This window comes from Rhinolophus ferrumequinum, chromosome 15 (genome assembly GCF_004115265.2).
Source record: "Rhinolophus ferrumequinum isolate MPI-CBG mRhiFer1 chromosome 15, mRhiFer1_v1.p, whole genome shotgun sequence".
NCBI lineage: Eukaryota > Metazoa > Chordata > Mammalia > Chiroptera > Rhinolophidae > Rhinolophus > Rhinolophus ferrumequinum.
The window spans coordinates 34508072-34532250 of record NC_046298.1 but is presented as its reverse complement, the minus strand read 5'-3'; the positions used below and the strand labels follow the sequence as shown (position 1 = coordinate 34532250).

General features: G+C 47.0%; 1 protein-coding gene across 1 annotated transcript; it reads left to right on the top strand.

Annotated features, from left to right (window-relative positions):
• The first annotated feature begins 16391 nt into the window (after positions 1–16391).
• CEBPA (CCAAT enhancer binding protein alpha) lies at positions 16392–19864 on the top strand. Its single transcript, XM_033128589.1, has one exon. It carries the CDS (start codon positions 17366–17368, stop codon positions 18428–18430), a length of 1065 nt encoding a protein of 354 aa, XP_032984480.1. The 5' UTR covers positions 16392–17365; the 3' UTR covers positions 18431–19864.
• The last annotated feature ends 4315 nt before the right edge of the window (positions 19865–24179 follow it).

The window sequence follows — 24179 nt, the reverse complement described above, 5'->3', positions numbered from 1 at the left end:
GCCGTTGACTGGAAGCCTTGTTTCCTCTCCATGTGTCCTGGGCTTCCTCACAAAATGGTGGCTGGGTTCCAAGGGAAGTATCCCAATAGAAAAAGAGCCAAGTGGAAGCTGGAAGTCACACAGCATCACTTCATTCTGTTTGTTAGAGGTGAGTTACTAAGGCCAGCTCATATTCTGGGGGAGGAGAATTAGGCTCCACCTTTCGTGAGAGGAGGGTCAAAGAATTTGTGGACATATTTTAAAACCATTATGAAAACCAATTGGAAATCTTTCCAATAAAACTAAAAATATACTATATAAACAAATGTTTCAACTTTAATTCTACAGCAAAACATTATAATATACTAAACAAAAATAATAGAGAGACAGACTTTTAAACAACAGTAGTCTTAGTGATTTGTCATTAACCAACTCTGTGAAGTTTTGTTAAGTTCCCTGTTTTCCAGCTCTCACATCAGGTAAATCTATCAGAATTACAGCCAAGAAAATCTAGCTATTTGCTATTTACAGGAGATGTGGACAAAACAAAATAAAGGATAAACAAAAGGGATAAAAACAATTTTAAAGGGATGTAAAAATAATTATATACCTGACATCCTAAGAAAAACAACTCACAGTGAAAATATTAGGGCGTTTCCAATTCACTAACCTTATAGGTAATCTGGAAAATAGAAGTTAAAACAACAATGCGATATCAAACAAACAAGATTTAAAAGTACTAATGAGGTCCATTGTTTGCATGGGTGTAGGAGGAGTATATGTGTTCATTATTGGTAGGTGTGTGCCATTTTAGAGGGCAATTTGCAGTACCTGTCAAATTTTAAACCCCGTACTCTTTGACCTAACAATTCCACTATTAGGTATTCAGTCTATATACATCTTTGCTAATGCAGTATATTATGTGAAATCTATGCAGTAATTTTTAAAAGGAAGATTTATACATAATGATATGGAAGGATTTTCAAAACATAACGTTCAGTGAAAAAAGCAAGAAGCAGACTAATACATACATCATGAACCCTCGTATCTTTTAAATTACAGAACTAAATTATATATCTATATCTTGCTTATGTTCATACGGATGCAAAATACAAAGAAAATGTGAAGAAAGATTTGCATTAAACTGTTAACAGTAACTTCTTCTCAGACGTGTAGTAGGATGAGAAGTTTGCGATAAGGTGGCAACTTAAAGGTTTTTTTCCTCTACACCCTGCAATATTTTGGATTTCTTAAAGTAGCCCCATTACCTTTTCAACCCATCCTCTTACCCCCTCCTCTTTGGCAACCATCAATTTTTTCTTTGTATCTATGAGTCTGTTTCTATTTTGTTTTGCTTGTTCATTGGTTTAGTCCTTCAGATTCCCCATATAAGTGAAATCATATGGTGTTTGTCTTTCTCTGTCTGACTTACTTCGCTCAGCATAATACCCCTAGGTCCAGCCATGTTGTTGAAAGTGGGGGATTTCATTCTTTTTTATGGCTAAGTAATATTTCATTGCATATATATATATATATATATATATATATATATATATATATATATACCACATTTTCTTTATCTATTTATCTCTTGATGGACAGCTAGGTTGCTTTCCTACTTTGGAAATAGTAAATAATGCTGCAATGAACATAGGGGTGCATATATCTTTTCAAATTAGTGTTTTCTATTTCGTTGCATGAATACCCAGAAGTGGATTGCTGGGTCACATGATAGTTCTATTTTTAATTTTTTTGAGAAAACTCCATGCTGTTTTCCATAATGGCTGTGCCAATTTACAATCCTGCCAACAGTATACAAGGAGGGCTCCCTTTTCTCTACATCCTTGCGAACACTTGTTACCTTTTTGATAATAGCCATTCTGATAGGTATAAGGTGATATTTCCTTGTGGTTCTGGTTTGCATTTCACTGATGATTAGTGATGTTGAGCATCTTTTCATGTGTCTGTTGGCCATATTTATGTCTTTGGAGAAATGTCTATTCATATCCTCTGCCCATTTTTTAATTAGATTGTTTTCTTTTAATTTTTTTTAACTTTTGTTTTTTATTAAAGTAGAATTGACATATAATATTATACGTATTAGTTTCAGATGCACAACATAGTGATTTGACATTTATATACCTAAAACATGATCGCCATAGTCTATTAATCATCTGTCACCATGCAAAGTTGTTCAGATATTGACCATATTCCCTGTGCTTACATCCCCATGATACCATGCTAAGTGAATTAAGTCAGACAGAGAAAGACAAATACCATATGATTTCACTAATATATGGAATCTAAAACAAAACAAATGAACAAACAAAATGGATTATTATTATTTTTTTGATGTTGAGTTGTATGAATTCTTTATATATTTTGGATTTTAACCCCTTATTAAATATATTATTTGCAAATATATTTTCCCATTCAGTAGGTTGCCTTTTCATCTTGTTGATGGTTTCCTTCACTGTGCAAAAGCTTTTTAGTTTGATAAAATCCTGTTTGTTTATTTTTGTTTTTCTTGTCTTTGCTTGAGGAGACATTCAAAAAAACATTGCTAAGACCAATATCAAATGGTTTACTGACTATTTTCTTCTAGGAATTTTATGGTTTCGTGTCTTACATATAAATCTGATCCATTTTGAGTTTATTTTTGTATATGATGTAAGAAAGTAATCTGGTTTCCTTTTTCTTTTTTTGCAAGTATCCGTCCAATTTTCCCACCACTATTTATTGAAGAGACTGTCTTTTTTCAGGTATTTGATCCATTTTGAGTTAACATTTGCATGTGGTATGAGATAAGGGTCCAACTTTATTCGTCTGTATCTAGTTATCCAGTTGTCGCAGTATCATTTGTTGAACAGACTAGTCTTTCCCCCACTGGATAGTCTTGGCACCCTTGTCAAAAATCAGTTTACCATAGATATATGCGTTTATTTCTGGGCTCTCAATGTTATTCTATTGATCTATATACCTATCCTATACCAGTATCGCACTGTCTCGATTACTTTTGCTTTGTAGTAACTCGAAGTCAGAAAGTGTAAATCCTCCAAATGTTGTTCTTTGTAATACTGTTTTTGGCTATTCTGGATTCTTTAAGTTTCCTATGAGTTTTAGGGTCAGCATGTTAATTGCTACAAAGAAGCCAGCAGAAATTCTGATAGGAATTGCATTGAATAAAATGAACTTTAAAAAATGGTAGCCGTTATTATGTTGTTATTATTTTATGGAAAATGATAATAAAGTAGCATTCACCAAGTGGTTTCATAACTCAACTTTGGGAGTTAATAGATGTTAGTTGTGTCATCATCTGCATCCAGAGTTGCCAAATCCTCACAAAACCATGCTTCCTTCTCCATCTCTGTTCTACTTTTCCAGTTCAGGCCTCCAGTACTTCTACTCTGCATTACTGAAGTATCTTCCGGAAGTCACTCTGCCTTTGCTCTGGTCTCCTCTAACCAATCCTCCAACTTGAAGTCAGAATCATCTCTGTAAAGCCTAGACATGATGCCATCTCCTCTTTTGAAATACACTCCATGGCCATCACGATCAAGTTCACATTTCTTAGGATATTTATAAGCCTCTTCTAAGTCTGGCTTCTATTCACCGATGCTTATCTCCTATCCTTCTCCAGTAGTATCAATCCAACCTCATATTTCAGGCATGCCAAAAATCTACAGTCCCAGAACACACCAGGCACTTTTATGGCCACCCTGCACTGGCGCACACGCGACTCTTGTCTGGAATGTCTTCCCTTCTCACCTCTCTGGAAAACGCAGATTCATCTTTTAAGACTTGTCTCAAACATCATTTCCATTTTTTTGTTGTTGATGCTGATGATGACGATGACACTGATGATGATGGTGGTGGTGATAGAACAGGTGTTGTATTAAAACTTAAACCATAGGAAGTATATAAAATTGAAGTAAAAAAGAAATCTCCCATTCTCAACCTCCAGTGATATCTTTTTGTTTTATCATTTTTACTTTATGTATTTTGAGGCTCTGTTATTAGGTACATACACATTTACGATGATCGTATCTTCATAATGCATTATTATCCTTTTTGTCATTATGAAACATCCCCTTTTCTGGTAATACTTTTTGCCTTGAATATCATTTTATTGATATTTTTATAGCCACTCTAAACTTCTTACATTTAAGGTTTACATGGTATATCTTTCCCATCCATTGATTTTCAACCTAATTGACTCTTTATATTTAAAATAAATTGCTTATAGAGGACATATAATCAGGCCTTGCATTTTTATCCATTCTGACAACCTCTGCCTTTTAATTAGAATGCTAGTCCTTTTTGTTTAATATAATTATTTATATAGTTAGGTTTAAGCCTATAATTTTACTATTTGTTTCTTGTTTGTCCCCCCGTTTTCCTTCTGTTCTTCCTTTTCCTTCCTTTTGATTAACTGGATGTTGTAGAATTCCATTTTAATTTGTCTATTGGTTTTATAGCTATATCTCTTTGCCTTATTTTTTGCTTATTGCCCCAAGATTACAATATACATCCTTAATTTTTCATACTTCTAAGAGTTTATATTGTACCACTTCATGTAAAGTATAGAAAACTTGTAACCGTATAGGTTCATTTATATTCCTTGTCCTTTATGCCAGAGTTGTTATAATTATTACATCCATATTATAAACCCCATAATACCATGTTATAAAATTACTGCTTTAAATAATTATTTGTATTTTTAAGACAGTAAATGGACAAAAATAATTTTTACAGTAATCCAGATGTTTATCGTGTCCAGTGATCATCATTCCATCCTATAGGTCTGAGTTTCCACCTGGATTCATTTTCCTTCCATCTGAAGAACTTCCTTTAGCACACTTTTTATAGTGTAGGTCTGCTGTTGACAAATTCTCTTAGCTTTTCTGTAATCTAAAAATATCTTTCTTTCACCTCCATTCTTGAAGGATATCTTCACGATATACAGAATTCTGCGTTGACAGTCTTTTTCTCTCCCAGATGTTCCATTGTCTTCTGACCTCCTTTGTTTCTAATAGAAGTCCCAGGTCATTTGAATTTTTGTTCTCCTGTATGCTATGTGTTATTTTCTCTGACCATTTTCAAGATTTTATTTTTATCTGGTTTTCAGCAAGTTGACAATAATGTCCAGGAGTATGGTGTTGTTGTTGTTGTTGTTTTTAAAATCTTGCTTGGGAGTTTCCTGAGCTTTCTGAATTTGTAAATTTATGTCTTTACCAAATTTAACCATTTCTTCCAATTATGTTTTCAAACATTTTCTGTCCCTTTTTTTTTTTTTCTCTTCTCTCCTTCTAGGACTCCAATTACATGTATGTTAAGTCTTTTGATATTGTCTCACAGGTCCTTGAGGCACTGCTCATTTTTTCAGTCTGTTTTTTTTTTTTCAATGTGTATGTTCTTCAGAATGGATAATTTCTATTGATCCATCTTTGATTTTATTAAATATTTCTTCTCTCATCTCTCTTCTACAGTTAAGGCCCTCCAGTGAATTTTTAAATGTTCTGTTATTGATTTTCCATTTATAATATTGACTTTTCTATTTCTAGAATTTCTATTTGGTTCTTTTTTATAATTTCGATTCTGCTGAGATTATCTGTTATTTTATTTACGGCAAATATATTTTCTTTATATCCTTGGGGATAGTTATAAGAGCCACTTTAAAATCCTTTTCAGCTATTCCAATACCTGAATCATCTTGGAGTTGATCTTCATTGGCTGTCTTTTTTTTAAAAATGGGTGATGTTTTCTTGGTTTTTGGTAAGCCAGGGAATTTTGATGTATACTGGACATTATGAATGATACATTATAGAGTCTCTGGATTCTGTTAGGTTCCTCTGAAGAAAACTGATTTAGATTTTAGCGTGCTATTAATTTGACTGAACTCACACTAAATTTTTTCTCCCCTGTTGTGAGTGGCAACTGAAATTTAAGTTTAATTCCTTTAGCCTTAGCTGGCTGCTTCGTGTCTGTCCCATGCATGTGCAGGTTTAGGAGTCAACCAGAGATTTGGGCAGAGTTTATGTACAGAATTTGGACTCCCCCTGTCCTTTCTTGGATCCCTCTCACTACTTTCCAGTGACTGTGGTTGCCCTGCACTGTGTTCTCTGGTTCATCAAGCCAATAATATTGCATATTTTTCTGTCAGAATTTTAGCTGCCCACATGCGAAGACTGAGGCCTGCCTTCAGGCTAAATGCTACTTAAAAAGAAATTCTGTGATGTCCTTTTCTTCCAAGTGTCAACTTCCTTCCAGCATCTGCTTGCTTTTTCCTTTTTCATTCTCCAGTATCTTTAGGAAGCTGATTTTTAGATTTTGTCTAGAGTTTATAGCTGCATATATCTTTGGATTTTTATGGACTGATTCTAATGAAGTCCATAGCCAGAAAAAAAAATGGCTAAGAATCTCTGTTCTTGTTGTTAAAGGAATTTTTATTTTTATCCCATATAATAAGGAATTTTCTAACTCCCCACATTAGTCTTATTTTGTTTCCTTACTGGGAGAGCTAATCTTCAACATGTATTAAGCTTCAAAGGGTTATTTTTTAAAAAAGTGTTATTTTATTTAATCTTCACAACTCCTCTATAAAGAAGATGGTTTTTATGCCCATTTTATAGATGAAAAAACTGAGCAAGAGAGGTTAAGCCCCTTATCAAAGTCACTGTGCAAGAACAGCATTCAAATAGGTCACTTACTCTACAGTCTGTTTCCTTTCTTAATCTGACTATCAGACACAGCTTACAAAGAGAGCAAGGTATCAGAACCAAGGCCACAGCTGCAGGGAGAAGGTAGAAGGATTCATCTGTGACTTTGATTTTGACCCAGTCCTCATTAATCATCCAAGTCAGAGGCTTATGCCAGCTAGGCATAAGCAGCAGAATGCACTCGAAGTAGCTAATAAGAATGACGTTCAAGAAGAGTTCAAGAGGATGTTAGGAAGTTGGAAACATTTCTAGGAGGGCCGGAGGATCCATATAGAGGTTGTGTGACCACTTACAATGCCCCCAGCACCCCAGACACTGGCAGTCTCTTGGTGCCGAGCTCAGAACAACGTCCAGGAACACCAGCTCCGTCACCTGTGTCACACATGCCCTGATGGCTGTCACCAGTGTGTGTATTGTCAGGTCCTTCTTCACATACTTATCCCAGCTGTGGCGGAGGCTGTGAGAAAGTGTTTCTGGTAAGATATCCCTGGACGTTAGAAGGGTGTTCAAAAGGTGCTGGGCCACCAGCCTTCAATCGATGTGCACATTCCACGTCAGTGAGCCATTGGGCAGATCCCATGTGACCTGCTTTTCTCATAATAACTTCTCCCAGTAAGAGGCCAGAAGAACCCCTTTCTATGCTGCCTGACTTCAAGTTTCCCTCGTTCAGAATAGCCAAACTCTGTAAGCAGACAGTTTTATAGGAGCATGACTCATGCTGGTTTTCGTTTAACTGTTATTGCACCTTGACAATGATTAAATAACTGCATTTGGAATGTGAGCTAGATTTTCTAATCAATTATAATAAAAATTGGACTCTAAAGATATACTTGTTGAAAGTCTCAATTTGTTCAGTGTCACCTCCAATTGTTGGCCAAGTAGACAAAGGTTTATAACAGCGCTCCCTTGGTTCCCAGGACTCTGCATTGGGATCTGGGCTGTGTCTAGCCAAAAGGGAGTGTCTGACAGCTTAGTGGGTTATGTACTTTCCAAGTGACCTTTGGAATTTGGACTGAAAATGGTAGAGACGGAACCAGTTAAAGGGATGGGAAGGGGGACAACCCTGCCCTGCCCAAAGTCCCTGAACTGCTAAATCAATATGGACAGCAAACTCAATTCCATGTTTGGGGGGAATAAGCTCATGCTGTATACGAGTTTTACTGTAACTGACTGGTTTATAGATTTTCTTGGGACAACAATGAAAATAAAGTACTCTTTAGGCTTTCATGGTATCTTAGTTCTGTTCAATCATACAAAAAAGCTAAACTAAACTCCCTTCTCATTGTTCCAAGGCTAATGTTTTCAAGGTATATCAGCAATTATACATTTTGGAATTTTTGGAGCCACCCCAATTCCTTATTTAATTATTGTTTAATTCTTTTATATATTTTAATGTATAATAAAAATTTCTCACCCATTTACAAGTCCCTCTCTAGTTTCCCTGCTTATGTGTCCTTCCTGAGATGTTATAGGCAGAGAGAAGTATATATGTAGACCCTCCCTTATTTAACCAGTCTTCCCTTAATAGGCAGACATTCAGTTGTTTCTAGTCCTTTGCAATTATAAAAAATGTTTTGGTCAATACCCATGTATATGCTCCTTCATGTACATATATCAGAGGTTATGGGATTAAATTTCTATAAGTGGAATTTCTGATGAAAGGCAAATGACACTTTCAAATTAGATAGGGATTGCTAAATTGTCCTCCAAAGAGGTTGTATCAATATATAATCCAACCTGTTTGCCCTACCCATTTACCAGGACAGCACATTATCAAACATTTTAATCTTGACCTGTCCAACTGGTATAGTTTTAATTTGTATATTTTTTATTCAGAGTATTAGGACTTTAAACATGTTTAAAATCCATTTGCTTTTACTGGTTTTTATTTGTTTGTTTGTTTTAAATAAACCCTCTGTGTATGCCCATTTTCTTTTGGGTTAGGATTCTTTTTCATGTTGATTTGCAGAAGTTCTTTATATATAAGTAAATGAGCTTTTCTCATTTAAAACAAAGATGACTTGTTATATGGAAAACTAAATGTGATTTAGTGTCTATAACTCAATATGGTTTCCATATAAGCAAATTCACAAATCAGAAAACAATTCACTCTTCGACCATGTTTCCAGATTCTTTTATTAAGAAAATATGGTCATCAAAAAGCATTTTGAAGTTATTTACAAAACTATGCAATCCATCATGGCATTATTACATATTTATAGAGTACATTAATGTGACTTTAAAACATTTTATAGTTTATTAAACTATAAAAATTATAGAACTACAAAGTTAAGGTGACAATATATTTTTATAGCTTATAAAACTATAAAAGTAATACATACTCATCTGTTTAAAAAGTCCAATAGACGTAAGTGTATACATTTAAAAGTACAAGTTTTCTCCCTTCCCACCAAGGCAGCACCACTGTTCACAGTTTGGTGTGTATTCCTCTTAACTTCTTTATCTACGCCTGCAATATATATTGGAATAATTGTTTCCCTTAAAAGTGGGCGCTACATGCTATTCTGCAACTTGCTATTCAATTCAATTAAGCATTAATCCTGAATGTCAAGAATGGTAACCTTTGCAATTTCGTTTTTTAACTCTGTAAGCTGACAGTCTATTACCGCAGACCAGAGTGGGACTTGATAATGGTTTCCTTTGGGAGTAATCTAACGGGCTAAAATGGATAAGGTCTGCGGAAACATGAAGCAGCCCACTGTATGCCACTCGTGTCTCCTGTTTCTTCCATGTCTGCCCTGGGGAGACATTTTACACATAGTGTGGTGGGGCTTAGACGTGGCGGAGCTGAGTACAGTGGCAAGGAAAGATGGCCAGAATTGAGGCCGTTGTGAGCCAGCACCTAAAGACTCTTGTTCTGATTTTCAAAAGATTTGGTTTCTCACCTTATCTGTTTTGTTTATTTGTTTGTTTGTTTGTAGACATAAAAAATTAATGGACCTTGAGGCATAAATCCTTGGAATCAGCAAAGAGAAGGAAAGGGATCAAAATGGTGAGCACACAGAAGTGGGCTCCAAGGACCCTCGCCCCATCTCTTGAGCACTGGGGTCCTGTCACGTCTACATGCCGGAGTAGCCCTTGCTTCCCGCGTGAGCCTGCAGGAAGCAGGCCTGCTCTCCCAGCTGGATCTGATGTCCTCACTTCCAGGAATGTGTCTTGCTCTCCTGGGCACCCTCCCAGCAGTGCCCGACAGATAGGGGGTGCTCTGGAGCCAAAGTGGAGAGGCGGGGGTGCTTCAGGGCTGTCTTGGAGGGCTGAGAAGTTTGCGCTATACAAACAACCCCAATTCAGGAGGCCTCCACTCACCAAGCCTTGTGTCCTGGCTTGGGTGCAACTCTCCAGAGAAAGGGGCCCTTTCTCCTCCCGACAAAGTCACTTTCTGCTCAGCCAAGCCCCTGGGGCCTGCGTCTGCCTGAGGAGGGCTTCTTTCGATTTAGTCCAAAGGAACTGTACAGACTCTCCCGGCCCTGGCAGTGTCACCTGGCACAGCTTCGGGAGGCTCTAGATGGGTCTGCCCTGAGGAGCCCTGACACCGAGGGTTGGGTCTTCCCCAGCATCCTTTGGGGGTACCCTTGAGCAGCCCTCCTAAGCTTGGGAACAAGCTGAGTTCTGCGAGTGTGGCTGGGTAGAAGTTTTCTTGAATTGAATCCATTCTGTGTTCATTCAACAAATATTTGAGGCTCTGCCATATGCCAAGGCCTTTTCTAGCTCTGGAAATAGGCAGAACAGGACAGACAAGGTCGTGTCTTTGTGGAGCTAGCATTCTCTTGGGAGAAGCCAGACAGGGAACAAGTGAAATAAGTAAACAAGACCATTTTCCAGAGAGTGCTATGAGGAAAATGAAACACACATGACCTAAAGAGTAATTGGGGAGGGGTGACTAGTGTGCAATTCATACCTGAGAGGAACCTCCTGGAAAAGGTGAGACTCAAATGGCAGGAAGAAGGAGTCATAACCTCTAGGAAGAACATTCCAGGGAGCCAGCAGAGCAAAGTGAAGCGCCCTGAGGCTGGGAGACACTCTGCTTGGCAGACAGCAGAGTAGGGAGCCAAGAAGAGTCTGAGGAGTAAGAAGAGGTGAGGGCCAAATTGTGCAGGGCCTTGTGGCCAGGTTGAGACATCACATGTCTTCTTCCACGTGCAATGGGAGGTCACGGGAGATTAAGTAGGTGAATGACATGATCTCGGTACATGTTTAAAGGGTAACTCCGGCTGCTTTGGGGGAAAGCAAGGGGGCAAGGAGGGCAGGGGGGAGACTAATTACAGGCTTCTGTGGAGTGTGGTGGCTGGAACCAGTATATCTGTTGTGAGATGGAGAGAAGGGATGCTTTGGGGATATAGGTTTGGAGTTATTGCTAACTGACATGCCCTCCAACAAAAGCTGGACCAGGGGCCTCCAGACAAAGCTGGAAGCAGTGGTGTCACTGTTCTCCTGCTTGCACTGAGTCCTGGTCCTGCCTGGGCACTGAGAACCTGCCTGGTGGATCCCTGTACGACCCACAGACTCAGGTACTAGGGCCCCTGAGTTGGACCCCCACATTAGAGGGCTCCACTTATGCCTTCCTCTGGCTACTCCCTTCCCATGGGGGTGAGGAGCCTACCAGGCCAAGGAACTTCCTGCCCAAACAGCCCACACGCAGCTGCCTGGGCCCACATGGGCTGCCTCACCATGCACCTGGCAGTGTGCACACTTGTAGTCCAAGGGGTGACAGGAGGGGACAATTTTCACCGGGTATGGGCAGTGCAGTGTTGGTGTCCTGCGCTAGAAATCTACACCCACCTGACTAAGGAGCCTTCTGGTGGAGTGGGGCCCAAGGAGTGGGGAAATAAGGGGGTGGCTGGCTCTCTTAGCACCACCATGTTCCAGAGTCAAATTCTAAATTTAAATCCGGCCTTCTAGTACATTACGAAGATTTATTTGTCACGGCAGGGAGGTAGAACATATTTTATGTAAAAGTTTCTTCATTTGATTGATAACTTTTAATATTTAAACAGATGGTATGGGGGCTGCCGTTTGTATTCTTGTCCCAGATCCCACAAAAATGTGGTGCGGGCCTGCCCACATCCACCGCTTGGTTTCTGCATTGTTCCCCAAATGCTGGATAGGGAGTTCTGGGGTTCATCACCTAGCAAAGCAGTTTTCTACCAAAATGGAATAAAGGACTTTTCCTAATTGGCTAAACAAAATTAAGGTAATAGAATTTTCTGAATTTTAAATTTTGACTCAATTTTCTTTTTCTAAAATCTATGGTGCCTGCTACTGCTTATCTGCTAGCAACTGCAAGCAAATAAAATAAACAAATAAGAAAAACAATAAAAGAAGCCACACATTATAGTAGATGGAAAATTAAGAAAGAACTGGAAACAGCTGATTCTCATGAATCTAACAGTGTGGATTTTTTTATGTACCTAGTACTCATGGTTGTGATTTTATATGGTACACATACAATATAGTTATATTTCCTAACAGTTAAATCATTTCTAGCTCATGATGACAGAATTACTTATGCCTTATAATTTCTGGGTGACTTCTAGGTGCTTTGCCCTAGAACAAGCTGAGAATGCACTGCAATGAATTACTATCCGAATTTACAGAAAAGAAATCAGAGGCCCAGAGAAATTCAGTAACTTGACCAAGGTCACTCAGCTGGTGAATGATAAACGGTTCTGAAGAATCCCCCACACCACCCCATTGGGCCTCCTTGTCAGATAGGATGTGTAATCTGATGGGTGATAAGAATAGCTTTTCCAAGTACCCAGAGTCTGTTGGTAAGAAACACTGGACTCTTGGTTGACTGTCCGGTGGGTTCATATGTTTTGACTCGTCAATCTGAGGCATAAAAGGAATTAGTATAAAACTCATTATCCAGTGCATTTGTCATAAGAAGTGATTCGTGTTTTGTTTCGTTGGTATAGTCTTAAGAAGGTTTGGGGAGTATTTTATTGAATCATTGTATTAGATATACCCTATTAGATATTCATGGCCCCTAGACAAAGCACAAACCGTGCGTAAAAGTTGTAGTTCTTATCTTTTATCTTAGTTTAATTAGCCATCTTAACTAATCCTGTTTTGGAGTGGCCATGGCCAATCTTACATCCATTTCGCTTTAGATAAAGCTAGAAAACTAAATCGGAGGGGTTCTTCCAGCTTTGCTCTTCAGAAGGTGATTGATTTTCAACCTTGTGAACTAATTCTTTTCTGTGCATTAGGAAGGTTGACTCAAAGTAAAATGAAAACTTCCTAGGGCTCTCTCTTCTCAAAATAGTTAGTATTATGAATGACTCTGGAACCAGGCTCCATCTTGGAGCACCCAAAACTCAGCACCACATTTCATGGAGGGGAAGGCTCCTGCTCACCCTCTCCCCAGCCAACCTGTCCTCCCCCAGCTCAGCAGCCTCCTCTTCTGACTGTCCTGAGCACAGGTTGTGCTCAGTGTATTTTTCACTTCCATAGCTGATTTTCTCCTTTGTAAAAGGGAGAAACATAGATCCAGAGTCAGAACATGCTTCTTATCTCACCTGGCCCCTGAAGGTGAGCTGGCAGCCTGTGGGAACTGGGCTCTCTGCCCCATAAGCCCCCTCCCCACCCTTCTACCCCCCCAACACGCAGCCCCACCCCCACTCTCCACTCCCTGCTGAGTACATTGAGGCCAGGGCATATTGAAGAGCTCTCCCTCCGTCACTCCTCAGGGACTGCCAAGTGTCATCAATTAAGAGAAAGAAAGATCATAAAGGTGGTCAGAGAGAGGGTTTACGAGCTTCTCTTATTACTGGCTCCGTCTCAACTGAGTGTGAGCCACAGAGCCGTCTCCCTCCAAGTGATTCCAGCCAAATGCTGACTGCCACATGTCGTATCTGGCCACAACCCCCTTCCAGCTGTGGGCACCTCCCGTGGAAAGTGGCTTTACCAAGCCTGGGTCTCACCCAGGTTCTGATGCCAATTCTTGCTTCAGGGCTTGGACAGCTCCACGACTCTCCTGACTCAGGCCCCTAGACACTCCCTCACCTCTGGGCAGTCCACCCACAGACCCACTACTTTCCCTCTCAACCATTTCCTCCTCATCCCCAGGTGTTCTCTTAGACCTCAAGGAAAAACTAGAATATGGCAGGTCGATCTTGGCAACTGTTCCTGGACCCTGGGCCTTTCCTCCAGAACTGCAAAACAGGCTGTCATGTGTCCTGCTTGGAGGGGACCCTCTATTTTCCCTGCATTACATCTGCTGGGGGTTGGGAAGCCCAGCCAGAAGCCAGGGCATTCAAACCCTCTCAGACTCCGAGTCCTGACCTTGTGTTCAGATCTGTCCCTGCCCTCTATTCCCACCCTGGGGCCTCAGATCGCCACTGTTTTGCATCTGGCAGACCCTCCCCTCTTCAGCCCCTACCATAGTGTCCTTTCAGGAACCCAAATGGGATCACAGTGCTCCTCTGCTGAACACTGGTCGGCAAAAACCCGTGAGATAGTCTTCCACCTTCACCTGCAGCGGCCTTGGCCATGAGCCCAGCCCCATCTGCGGATTCAGCCTTATCTGGGCCCCTCCCTAGCAATCCCTGCACTCCAGCCTGTCAAACATCTTGTTCTTTGTTACCAGAATACTCCATGCACCTTTGTACCTGCCATTCTAGCAGGTACCTATCCTTTGTACCTATCCTTCTAGCAAATTTCTGCTCATCCTTTAAAGTGCCGCTCAAAGGTCTTCTCCTACATGAAGCCCTCTCTGACCAACTGTCTTAGTCAGCTCAGGCTGCCATAACAAAATACTGCAAACTGGGTGGCTTAAATAACAGAATTTAATTTTCTCACAGTGCTGGAGGCTGGAAGTCCGAGATCAGGGTGCCAGGATGGTTGGGTTTTCGTGGGGCTCTCTTCTCTGGCTTGCAGATACAGCCTTCCCCGTGTATCATCACAGGGTGTGCTCTAGCCAGAAAAATGGGGACAGAGAGAGATCTCCCTCTCTTCTTACAATGCCATCAATCCTATCAGATTAGGACCCCACCCTTATGACCTCGTTTAACCTTAATTACTTCCTTAAAAAAAAAAAGTCTCCAGATACAGTCATATTGGGGGTTACGGCTGCAACATATGAATTTAGGGGACACAATTTAGGCCATGGCACCTCCCCAAACAAAGTTGGTTGCTACCTCCTCCAGAGCTCCATATTCGCCACAGCGGGACATCTCTTCCTCACACAGCACATCCATCCTTCGTTCCCATTTGGGTCTCCTAACAGACCTTTGATGAATTAATGGAGAAAGTCCCTCTGCCCAGTCCCATCCCCTGCTCTTTCGATGTCACCTACTCTACAGGGAGACATAAAGAGGCCCTGGTCTCCCTGTACACTGGGTGATGACTTTCTCTGTCCCCCCACCTGTGCCTGGTGCTCCAAGAGGAGGGCAGGGACCATTTCTCACTTATCTGTGGGCACTGAGCACACTGCACAAAGCAGGCCTCCTGGGGAGAATTCTGGTTCTGCTATGGGAGGACCTGCTGCCCTGGGTGTAGGGCCCTTTGGGTGCCTCTCTCATCCCCACACACCGTATTGACAAGGCCTGATTCCAATGTTCCCCCAGCCCTGGGAGCCTCTGCAGTTTCCTCCTATCCTAAGGGGAGACACTCTTGCTCCAACCCCAAGCAAGAGACCAGGTATATACGCTAGGAACAGGACACTTCCTGTAGCCTTCTCTTTGCTCCTACATTGGGACTGCCGTTATTCTCAGCACTGCAGAAAAAATGAAAATACCACTCTCAGTTTCCAGGTTTCCCTGCAGGCTCCACAGGTGCTGGTGTATAAATGGGTCCTGCATCAGGCCAAGAAAGCAGCTCCTCAGGCTCACATTGGTTATTTAGTTAATGTATCTACTTTTACTTCCAGTCCAAAAGCATCAAGCTAAAAATACCTTGTGTCTGACCAAAAAATGAAGCAGTTGGGTCATTAATCATTGGGAATATGTTGAGTAGGAACTTGATTAAAGCACAATGAGAGTCCTCCAGTAAAAGTTGCTTCTTTACTGTGACCACGGCCATGTTTTTGCACGGTGAGATAGGCTTCCACCTTGAGGGTTCCTGGGCAGGTTGTGGTGCCTTGCCAGGCCTTGGAAGGGTGGTGTCTGGAAGAGGGTCTTGACCAGCGCAGCCTCGCGGTTCTCAGGGAGGTACACCTCCATCCAGCACCCAGGCAGCTTTGGGCTTCAGTGTAGGACGTAGTAGGGGCGGTGAGGATGGGGGTAGAGGCTGGAGCGGGCCGGCCCAGGAGGCCCCATGAGAACTCCATATAGAACGCGCGAGGCGCCACGTGGCTGAGGAACGCGCTGCCATAAACCCCTTTCCAGGGCACCAATGAGTGCGGAGGCGGCGCAATGCCCAGGGGCACCCCGGCTTGGCCGCCTTGTTCCCCAGGATCGCGCGAACTCAGCGCCCTGCGAACCACCCAGCAGGTTTCTCCCAGTAGGTGCTCCGACCCTGGTCCTCCGAGACTCCGAGGCCGGGGCTCCCTCGAAACCCTCACTTCCCCCTGGAGCCCACCTGAATGGGGAGTGGGGAAAAAGCAGTGGATTCCAACCCAGTTGACAGTCAGGTCCGCTTCGGGATCCTCCGCCCGGAGGCATGTTCGCCTCCTGTGCGCTCCCTCTCGCCCCGGTACCCCAGCCCCGAAGTCCAACTCCCCCCTTTGCACAGGAAAAAATTGGTGGCCCTGCGCGGAATAGCCGCACCAGCCCCACGCGCCTAGCAACCCTAGAGCTCCGGCTAGGAGAAGTAATTAAAAAGAAAGTTTTCCAGCCCAAGCGAACAGACCAAACAGGTCCTCCAGGCTCTCTGGACGCGGCCTCCTCCTCTTCCCTCCGCTCCCCGCGGGGTCCTAGCGCCCGGCGCTACTGAGCCCGTGGGACTCTGAAGTGCTGCGAGAGGCGGAGCGGTACGTCTGCATGGAATCGGTGGGGTATCCTGGAGATCAGAGATAAAGACGCAAAGTCACCTCGCTCCGGGCTTGGCGGTGCGGTGGTGTACGCTAGGCCTTACCTCCAAAACTGTTCCCTGCCGCTCCCCACCCCGTTCCCGGCCCCTTGTCCACGCCGCGGCTTTCCAAAGACCCTGATCCTGGACAGGACTGATTCTAGCTTTTAAAGCAAGTCCGCGTCACAGTAGCTCAGAGATGAAGACTTGCCCTCCACCAACCCCCGACGCGGCGGCTGGGTGCTGTTGGGCTCCCCTGGCAGTTGGCTGGAAGTGAGTGTCCTGAGGAGGTTAGAAAAGGGGGGCCCGCCGCCGACCACGTGTGCGTGGGGGCGACAACTCGGCCGAGAGTGGGGCATGGCTCGCGGATCACAGCTCTGCTCCTGGCGCTGGAGGCATGAGGTATTGTGTTGCGGCCTCTCTCGCCAGCGCTGCTCTCCTGCCCCACTCACGGTCCCCTCCGGAAGGCAGGCGCTAAGACCCAGGAGGCGCCGCTCGCCGTCGCCAGTAGTCAGACACTAGAGGGCGACCGCTACCCTTAGTATAAATGCGGGGCCCGCGCGGGCCTGGCCATTCGCGACCCGGAGCTGCTGGGGCGCAAGCTAGTAGGGGCTCTTGGTGGGCGGCGGCAGCAGCGGCGCCCCGCGCAGCCTGGAGGCCGCCGAGGCTCGCCATGCCGGGAGGACTCTAGCTCCCCCATGGAGTCGGCCGACTTCTACGAGACGGAGCCGCGGCCCCCGATGAGCAGCCACCTCCAGAGCCCCCAGCACGCGCCCAGCAGCGCCGCCTTTGGCTTTCCGCGGGGCGCTGGCTCCGCGCAGCCCCCAGCCCCACCTGCCGCCCCGGAGCCACTGGGCGGCATCTGCGAACACGAGACGTCCATCGACATCAGCGCCTACATCGACCCGGCCGCCTTCAACGACGAGTTTCTGGCCGACTTGTTCCAGCACAGCCGGCAGCAAGAGAAGGCCAAGGCGGCCGCGGCCCCCGCGGGAGGCGGCGGCGGCGACTTTGACTACCCGGGTGTCCCAGTGGGCCCCGGAGGCGCCGTTATGCCCGGGGGAGCGCACGGCCCCCCTCCCGGCTACGGCTGCACGGCGGCCGGCTACCTGGACGGCAGGCTGGAGCCCCTGTACGAGCGCGTCGCGGCGCCGGCGCTGCGGCCGCTGGTAATCAAGCAGGAACCGCGCGAGGAGGACGAGGCAAAGCAGCTGGCGCTGGCCGGCCTCTTCCCCTACCAGCCGCCGCCGCCGCCGCCACCCCACCCGCACCCGCCGCCCTCGCACCTGGCTGCTCCGCACCTGCAGTTTCAGATCGCGCACTGCGGCCAGACCACCATGCACCTGCAGCCCGGCCACCCCACGCCACCGCCCACGCCAGTGCCCAGCCCGCACCCAGCCCCCGCGCTTGGCGCCTCTGGCCTGCCGGGCCCCGGCGGCGCGCTCAAGGGGCTGGCCGCTGCGCACCCCGACCTCCGCGCGGGCGGCGGCGGCGGCGCGGGCAAAGCCAAGAAGTCGGTGGACAAGAACAGCAACGAGTACCGGGTGCGGCGCGAGCGCAACAACATCGCGGTGCGCAAGAGCCGGGACAAGGCCAAGCAGCGCAACGTGGAGACGCAGCAGAAGGTGCTGGAGCTGACCAGTGACAATGACCGCCTGCGCAAGCGGGTGGAACAACTGAGCCGCGAACTGGACACACTGCGGGGCATCTTCCGCCAGCTGCCCGAGAGCTCCCTGGTCAAGGCCATGGGCAACTGCGCGTGAGGCGCGCCGCGGCGGGACCGCCCTGGGCTGGCCCTTGGCTGGGACCCAGAGAGTGGTTTCGGGTCTCCGAATCTCAAGACTGCCCCAGCCGCGAAAGCCAGGACTAGGAGATTCCGATGCCATATGAAAGCCTGCCCTGTCGCGCATGCCCCTTGCCTTCTTCTGCGTGGGACACGGTGCGTCTAAGATGAGGGGTCAGGCAGTGGTTTCTCCCTGCAAGAGAGGAGAAGCGCGGTAGGGCCGAGCCGGGAGCCCGGCGACTCTAGTATTAAGGAATATTCTTGTGCCTTGGAAATGCAAATTTGCAAACTTACCGCTCCGATTCCTACCAAGTAGGGGGAGCAAATATGTGCCTTGTCATTTTATTTGGAGGGTTCCTGCCTCGTCCAGAGGCTGCAAGGCTGCAGCAGGCCCCCATGAGAGAAGGAGGAGTGCAGGCCCCCAGCAGAAGGAAATTTAAGGGAGCAGAGATCCGACAAGCCAGCCCCAGCTGCTGCTCAGCGCCTGTCCTTGGAGGGGAGGAAACACAGGGATCTGGGGCTTTGAACCTAAGGTCGTTCCCCTAGTTCCACATGAAGGTGGAGGGTCTCTAGTTCCTTGCCTCTCACCTCCCAGCCTGCAACAGGTTGGGCTTCCAGGGCAGAACTTCCTGAGATGGGGGTCACCAAGAGACCCATGGGAGCTCCCACCCCCAGTCAGACCAGAAAGCCAGGTGTGGGTTAGCTATAAGGACATATGTTCATGGGAGTGTTGGTCTGGTGGAAGAGGGGAACTAGAGGTCCTGCGGTCTGGGGATTGGGGAAGGGGTGAAGGGACACTGGGACCATCAGCCATGTCTGTACTATATGTCGCCAGCATTGGCATACAAACATGAAGCACAGTCAGTCCATCCCAGAGGGACCCAAGTTATGAACAGCTTTCCAAATATTTTGCTTTATCAGCCGATATCAACACTTGTATCTGGCCTCTCCATGTCCCAGTGGTGCCTTGTGCAATGTGGATGTGCACGTCTCTGCTAAACCACCATTTTCTTTGGTTTTTGTTTTGTTTTGGTTTTGCTCAGATACTTGCCAAAATGAGACTCTTCGTCAGCAGCTGCAGGGAGGGTCTGTGGCTCTCTTTCCTTTTGGTTTTGGGATTGCTTTTGCTCCCAGGGGAACCAAAGAGGCGAGGTGGGCTTCCTCTTTCCCCTCAGCTTTCCCTGGGGGTGGCTGTGGGCCTCAGTCCCCTCCAGCCCCAGGCTGCCCACAGGCTTGTCCCTGCAGAGGCCCTGGCTCCAGGTCTGGAAGGGAGGCAGCCTCCAGCCAGCAGACACAGATCACTGGGCCTGGGAACAGGGAAGGAGGGCTTGATTCTCTTCTTTTGGGGAGAACGTGGAGTTTCATGCTAGATGTTTTGTGTATTATATCTATAATATAAACATATCAAAGTAAATTTTGGTGTCTTTTTAAAACTAGAAAAGCTACTTCCAAGGTTTTCTGTGGGCCAGGTCACATTTGTAAATAATCACAGCATATTTTCTGGCTGAAATCCTGACTTTCATTCACTCTCCACCCATCCTGAGCCCCTCTTTACATTGAGGGGGTGACTTCTCCCAACCAAGGCAAATAAATGGCAGGAGGACAAGGTTCCAAGCTGACAATGCCAAAGCCTGAAGAGAGCCTCCTGACGTGTGTGTGTGTGTGTGTGTGTGTGTGTGTGTGTGTGTGTGTGTGTTGGGGGGTAGGGAGGTAGGGGGTCATGGGACCTTGATGTGGCCTCTCAGCGGCCCCTTGGGAGAAGAGGGACTCAGGGAGCTCCCTGCCTGAAGTTGCCGCAGGCTCTTTGGGCAGGCCTGGTCCAGCAGCGCCAGGCTCCAGGGGCCCTGTGGCCACACTCACTTCCAGATCACTCACAGCTCCAGCTCTGGAGCACCCTCGCTCACACCTGCCTTTACCCCAGCCCACCAGCAGGATGCTGGGTGGGCAGGGAGAGGCCCCAAACTGTAGGACCCTCCACCCTTCCCCACTTGCTCTGGGCCATGTGGCCGCAGCTTACCCCAGAGGGGCCCTGAAAGGCAGCCTGAAGGCGCAGCACCCCTCCACCGGCCCTCCACACCTGCCCTGCCCCAGCCCACTCAGGAAGGGGGCCCACAGCAAGTCTACAGCGGGCGTTTGGCCTTTCCCCACACCACCCAGAGAGAAGCCAGCACCGACATCCACCCTCCCGACTGTGCCCACCCTGAACCCAGTCCCCTACTTGGACGACTGTCTTGTGAGGACAGGCACCCCCGTACCCCTTCAACAGCAGTGATAGCCAACCAAGGGAGGCTGCACCCTGATGCCTGTAAGAACTGGGCCTGGGAGGAAGTAACCCCAGGGTTTTCAGAGTTTATTCTTTCTGAGGGCAAAAGGCAAAACACTCTTTACCTTCTGTTTCCACCCTACGAGTATTCACTTGAGCAGCTCATAGTATATGCCAATGTGGGCTGGGATAGTTTCGAGAAATTACCCATTCTTCATTCTTCTTAAATTCTGAAAGCTTTAGCTTTATCTGACTGACTGGTTAAAGGGGATGACTTGCCCCCGCCCCCCCCACCCCCGTCTTATGTCTTGCTGCCTCCTCACCCGTGGCCACCCTTGGCAGAAGAAAGGCCATGAGCCCAGTGAGGAGGCGGCAGCCTGCCCTGCTGCCTGGGAACCAAGGAGGCAGAGCCCCACTGCCCGCCTAGAGGCCTAGGGCAGGCCCCAGCTTGCTAGGCCCCAGCAAACCCTCTCTGAGTTCAGTGCTAATTCCAGTTTTTCTTGTTTGAGGGGGCCAAGCCTTGGCTTCCCCCTTTGCCCCCAGAACAGATCCTAGAATGAGTGGGGGAGGGGCACCCCTCCTGCCCTCACTCTTCCTCCTCCCCTCCCACTGTCCCATCTCCAGGGATTTCCTCTTTCAAAGCTGTCAGCTCATGAAAGGGCACCCCTCCTACCACAGATCCTGAAGTCCAGGGCAGGCCTTGTTGGGGACAAAATGGATCCAACCACAGTCAGTCCCAGGAAAGGGATGGGGTGGGTGGGGGCCTCACTGGGGTAAACAGAGCAGCCTGTCAGGGGGAGGGGATATCATGGGGTGAACCTGCCCAGCATGTGCTCTGTGCCCAGCCCAAGAGGCCCCTGGGGAGAGCCGCTCCTCGCCACTCACTGCTTCCTGCAGGGCCCCCCACAGTTCCCCGCATAACTTGAGCCTTCGTGAAGAACCATTCCAATAGCCTGGCACCAAACACACCCCAAATATTTACTGGATGCCTACTGTGTGCCAGGACCTGTGCCTAGGATGGGGCACTTAGCTGGGAACAAGCAGATTTGGCTCCTATTCTCAGGGAACTCATAGCCTGTGACCCACCCCACCCCCCATACCTCCTTTAAAGGTGATACATGCGATAAGGGGGAGCTCAAAGTGTGAATAGAGGCCACTACGAAGGTCTTCCTGGAGGCAGCAGCTTTGACCCAATCCAGCCATGGACCCAGTCCAATGTGCCTGGATGCCTCTGTCTTGCACTCTCCCACAAGAAATAGCAGGGACTTCGCCCCCTTGGTGGGCCACCAGAGCCTGGTGTCCCCTGAGAGCACTGGTCAGGGGAGCCAGCCTCCAGAGAAAGAGCAAGGGCGGGACAGAGGGAGGTGTTCCTTTGCTGCCAGAGACCTCCTGATGGTTTAGTGCTGTCATGAATCTTATCTCTTGGATCTCCTGGGAATCTGCGAACATGGGGTTGGGCTCTGACACCTGCGATGAGCCATTGGGACTGGTGAGGAGTGTCTGCCCCTCCCAGGTCTCCTGCCCCCTCCTTCCCAGGCAGGAACCTGCCAGGCCTCCTCACAGGAGGAGAGGGGGCAATGGGGAGAGAGAAAGGGAGGCCACTCCTGGTGCAGGCCAAGGCCAGGGCAGACCCTGACCTTGCTCAGCCATGAGGTGTCTCCTTCCAGGTACCCACAGGTCTTCCGTGAACATGGGGCAGGGTCCTTGCCTGGACCAAGGCGATATCCCATCTGCTTCTCTCCTATGCTCGTGGGTAAGAGTAGGCTTTTCTCTCATTGTCTTTCAATTAAATAAAACTAAACCACCAGCACCTTTGAAAGATCTTCCTTGTCTCTGTGAAACACAAGAAACACCCCCAGTTCTCCCCCTCCTCCATACCCCTCTCTGTGGATGGAGCATTTGACGTAAGCAGAGACATAGGAAAGATACCAATTCACTATCAAAGCATCCTAGCCCCATCCCAGAGCAATTAAAAAGCCAGCTGGAATCTCTGGGAATCGGCATTAATAACGCGAACAATCTGTGCAGGCCGGCAGGGACCCAGGAGCCGCGGGCGGGGGCCGGGAAGAGGCTGGGGAGCGGGAGCAAGAGCTTGCAGCAACGGCTCAGCCACGTTGTGGCCAGCTGGGGATGGGGCCATCACAAGGGTCTGCCTAGGTCTGGCTGCAGCTGGGCTGTCCCCTCCAGCCCCAGCAAGGCCCTCTGTGCATCCTGGATCCTGGTCACTGTGGACAGAGCCAAACAAATGTGGAACCCATTACTCAGGCAGCCACAGCCGCGGCCAGCCCCATTCTGGCACCCAAGAGCTTTGTTTCCCTTCACTTTTGTTTTTATTTATTATTTTTCTAGCCTTCTGGCCCCACCCACTAGGAACAGGCCTCCCTGGGTGACAGCTTCCACAGATGCCCTTTCTCTTCATTCGCTGTGCCCAAGCCCACTGCCCATAGCTGAGAACAGCAGAAGATGGTGTTGGGGACCCCATGGGGCCTGAACCCTAAATGCTCCCCTTAGATTACAGAGTACCAGGCACTTGCAGCAAGCCCAGCCAAGCTCTCAGAAGCTGGCATGATTGCTAGGAAACCAGAGCATAGGGGTCCACACTCCCTAGCTGCCTTGAGGGGCCCAGAAGGGGCTGGTTGAGGGCCACAGGGAAAGAATCTTCTGCTGTTCTGAAGCCTTTTCTAGGCAGAGCCAAGAAGCCAGACTCTTTCATAGTCCCATTTTTCAGACCGTGGTCTGGAGGCCCAGCTGGGATGGACTTAGAGATAGTTTTCTTATATCCATCAAATTGGGATGAGAAGTGGCTTGTTTTAAAAACATCTTTTCTGATTCTTACGTACCCAGAGAGCCATTTTCTGACCTTCATCTTCCCTGCCTCCTTATCCCCACCCTTCACCCTCCCTGGACATTGTTCTCACCAAAGTCACCATGAGCTCCTGGAGCCAAATTAGATGAACTCACCCAGGATCCTGCCTTTCTTGGCCTCCTACAGAATTTGGTCCCAACGGATGTCAAGTGTCTGGCCCACGGCAAGTCTTCCAAATTCATGGATCTCTCTGCAGCTCATCTCTCTCCTTCTTTAAAACACATCCTCATCCTCACCTTTCCATTAAAGGGTCCGTTGGGTTGGCCTGAGGTGCACCAAGAAGGAGTTTGCAGGCCAGGGTCACCATTGTGGGAGGGAATATAGGCTACCAGAAGTAAGGCTCACTCTGCAGGAGTCATAGCTCCTATGAATTTGATTTTAAAATGCAAGAATCCTAAAAAATGTAACCTCTCCACTTCTAGATAATCCTCTGTATGATTTGTTAGCCAGGCCCCAATGAGATGGCCATGCTCTCAGAGAGAGTATACAGGGAGGAGATGGGATTTCCAGGAGCGGGGAGAGGGCCAGGGAGAGGCCATGCTGTACGCCCCGAGTCTGCCAGAGCTGCTCCAAGGCACAGGGCCGCTGGGGTCACGGGTT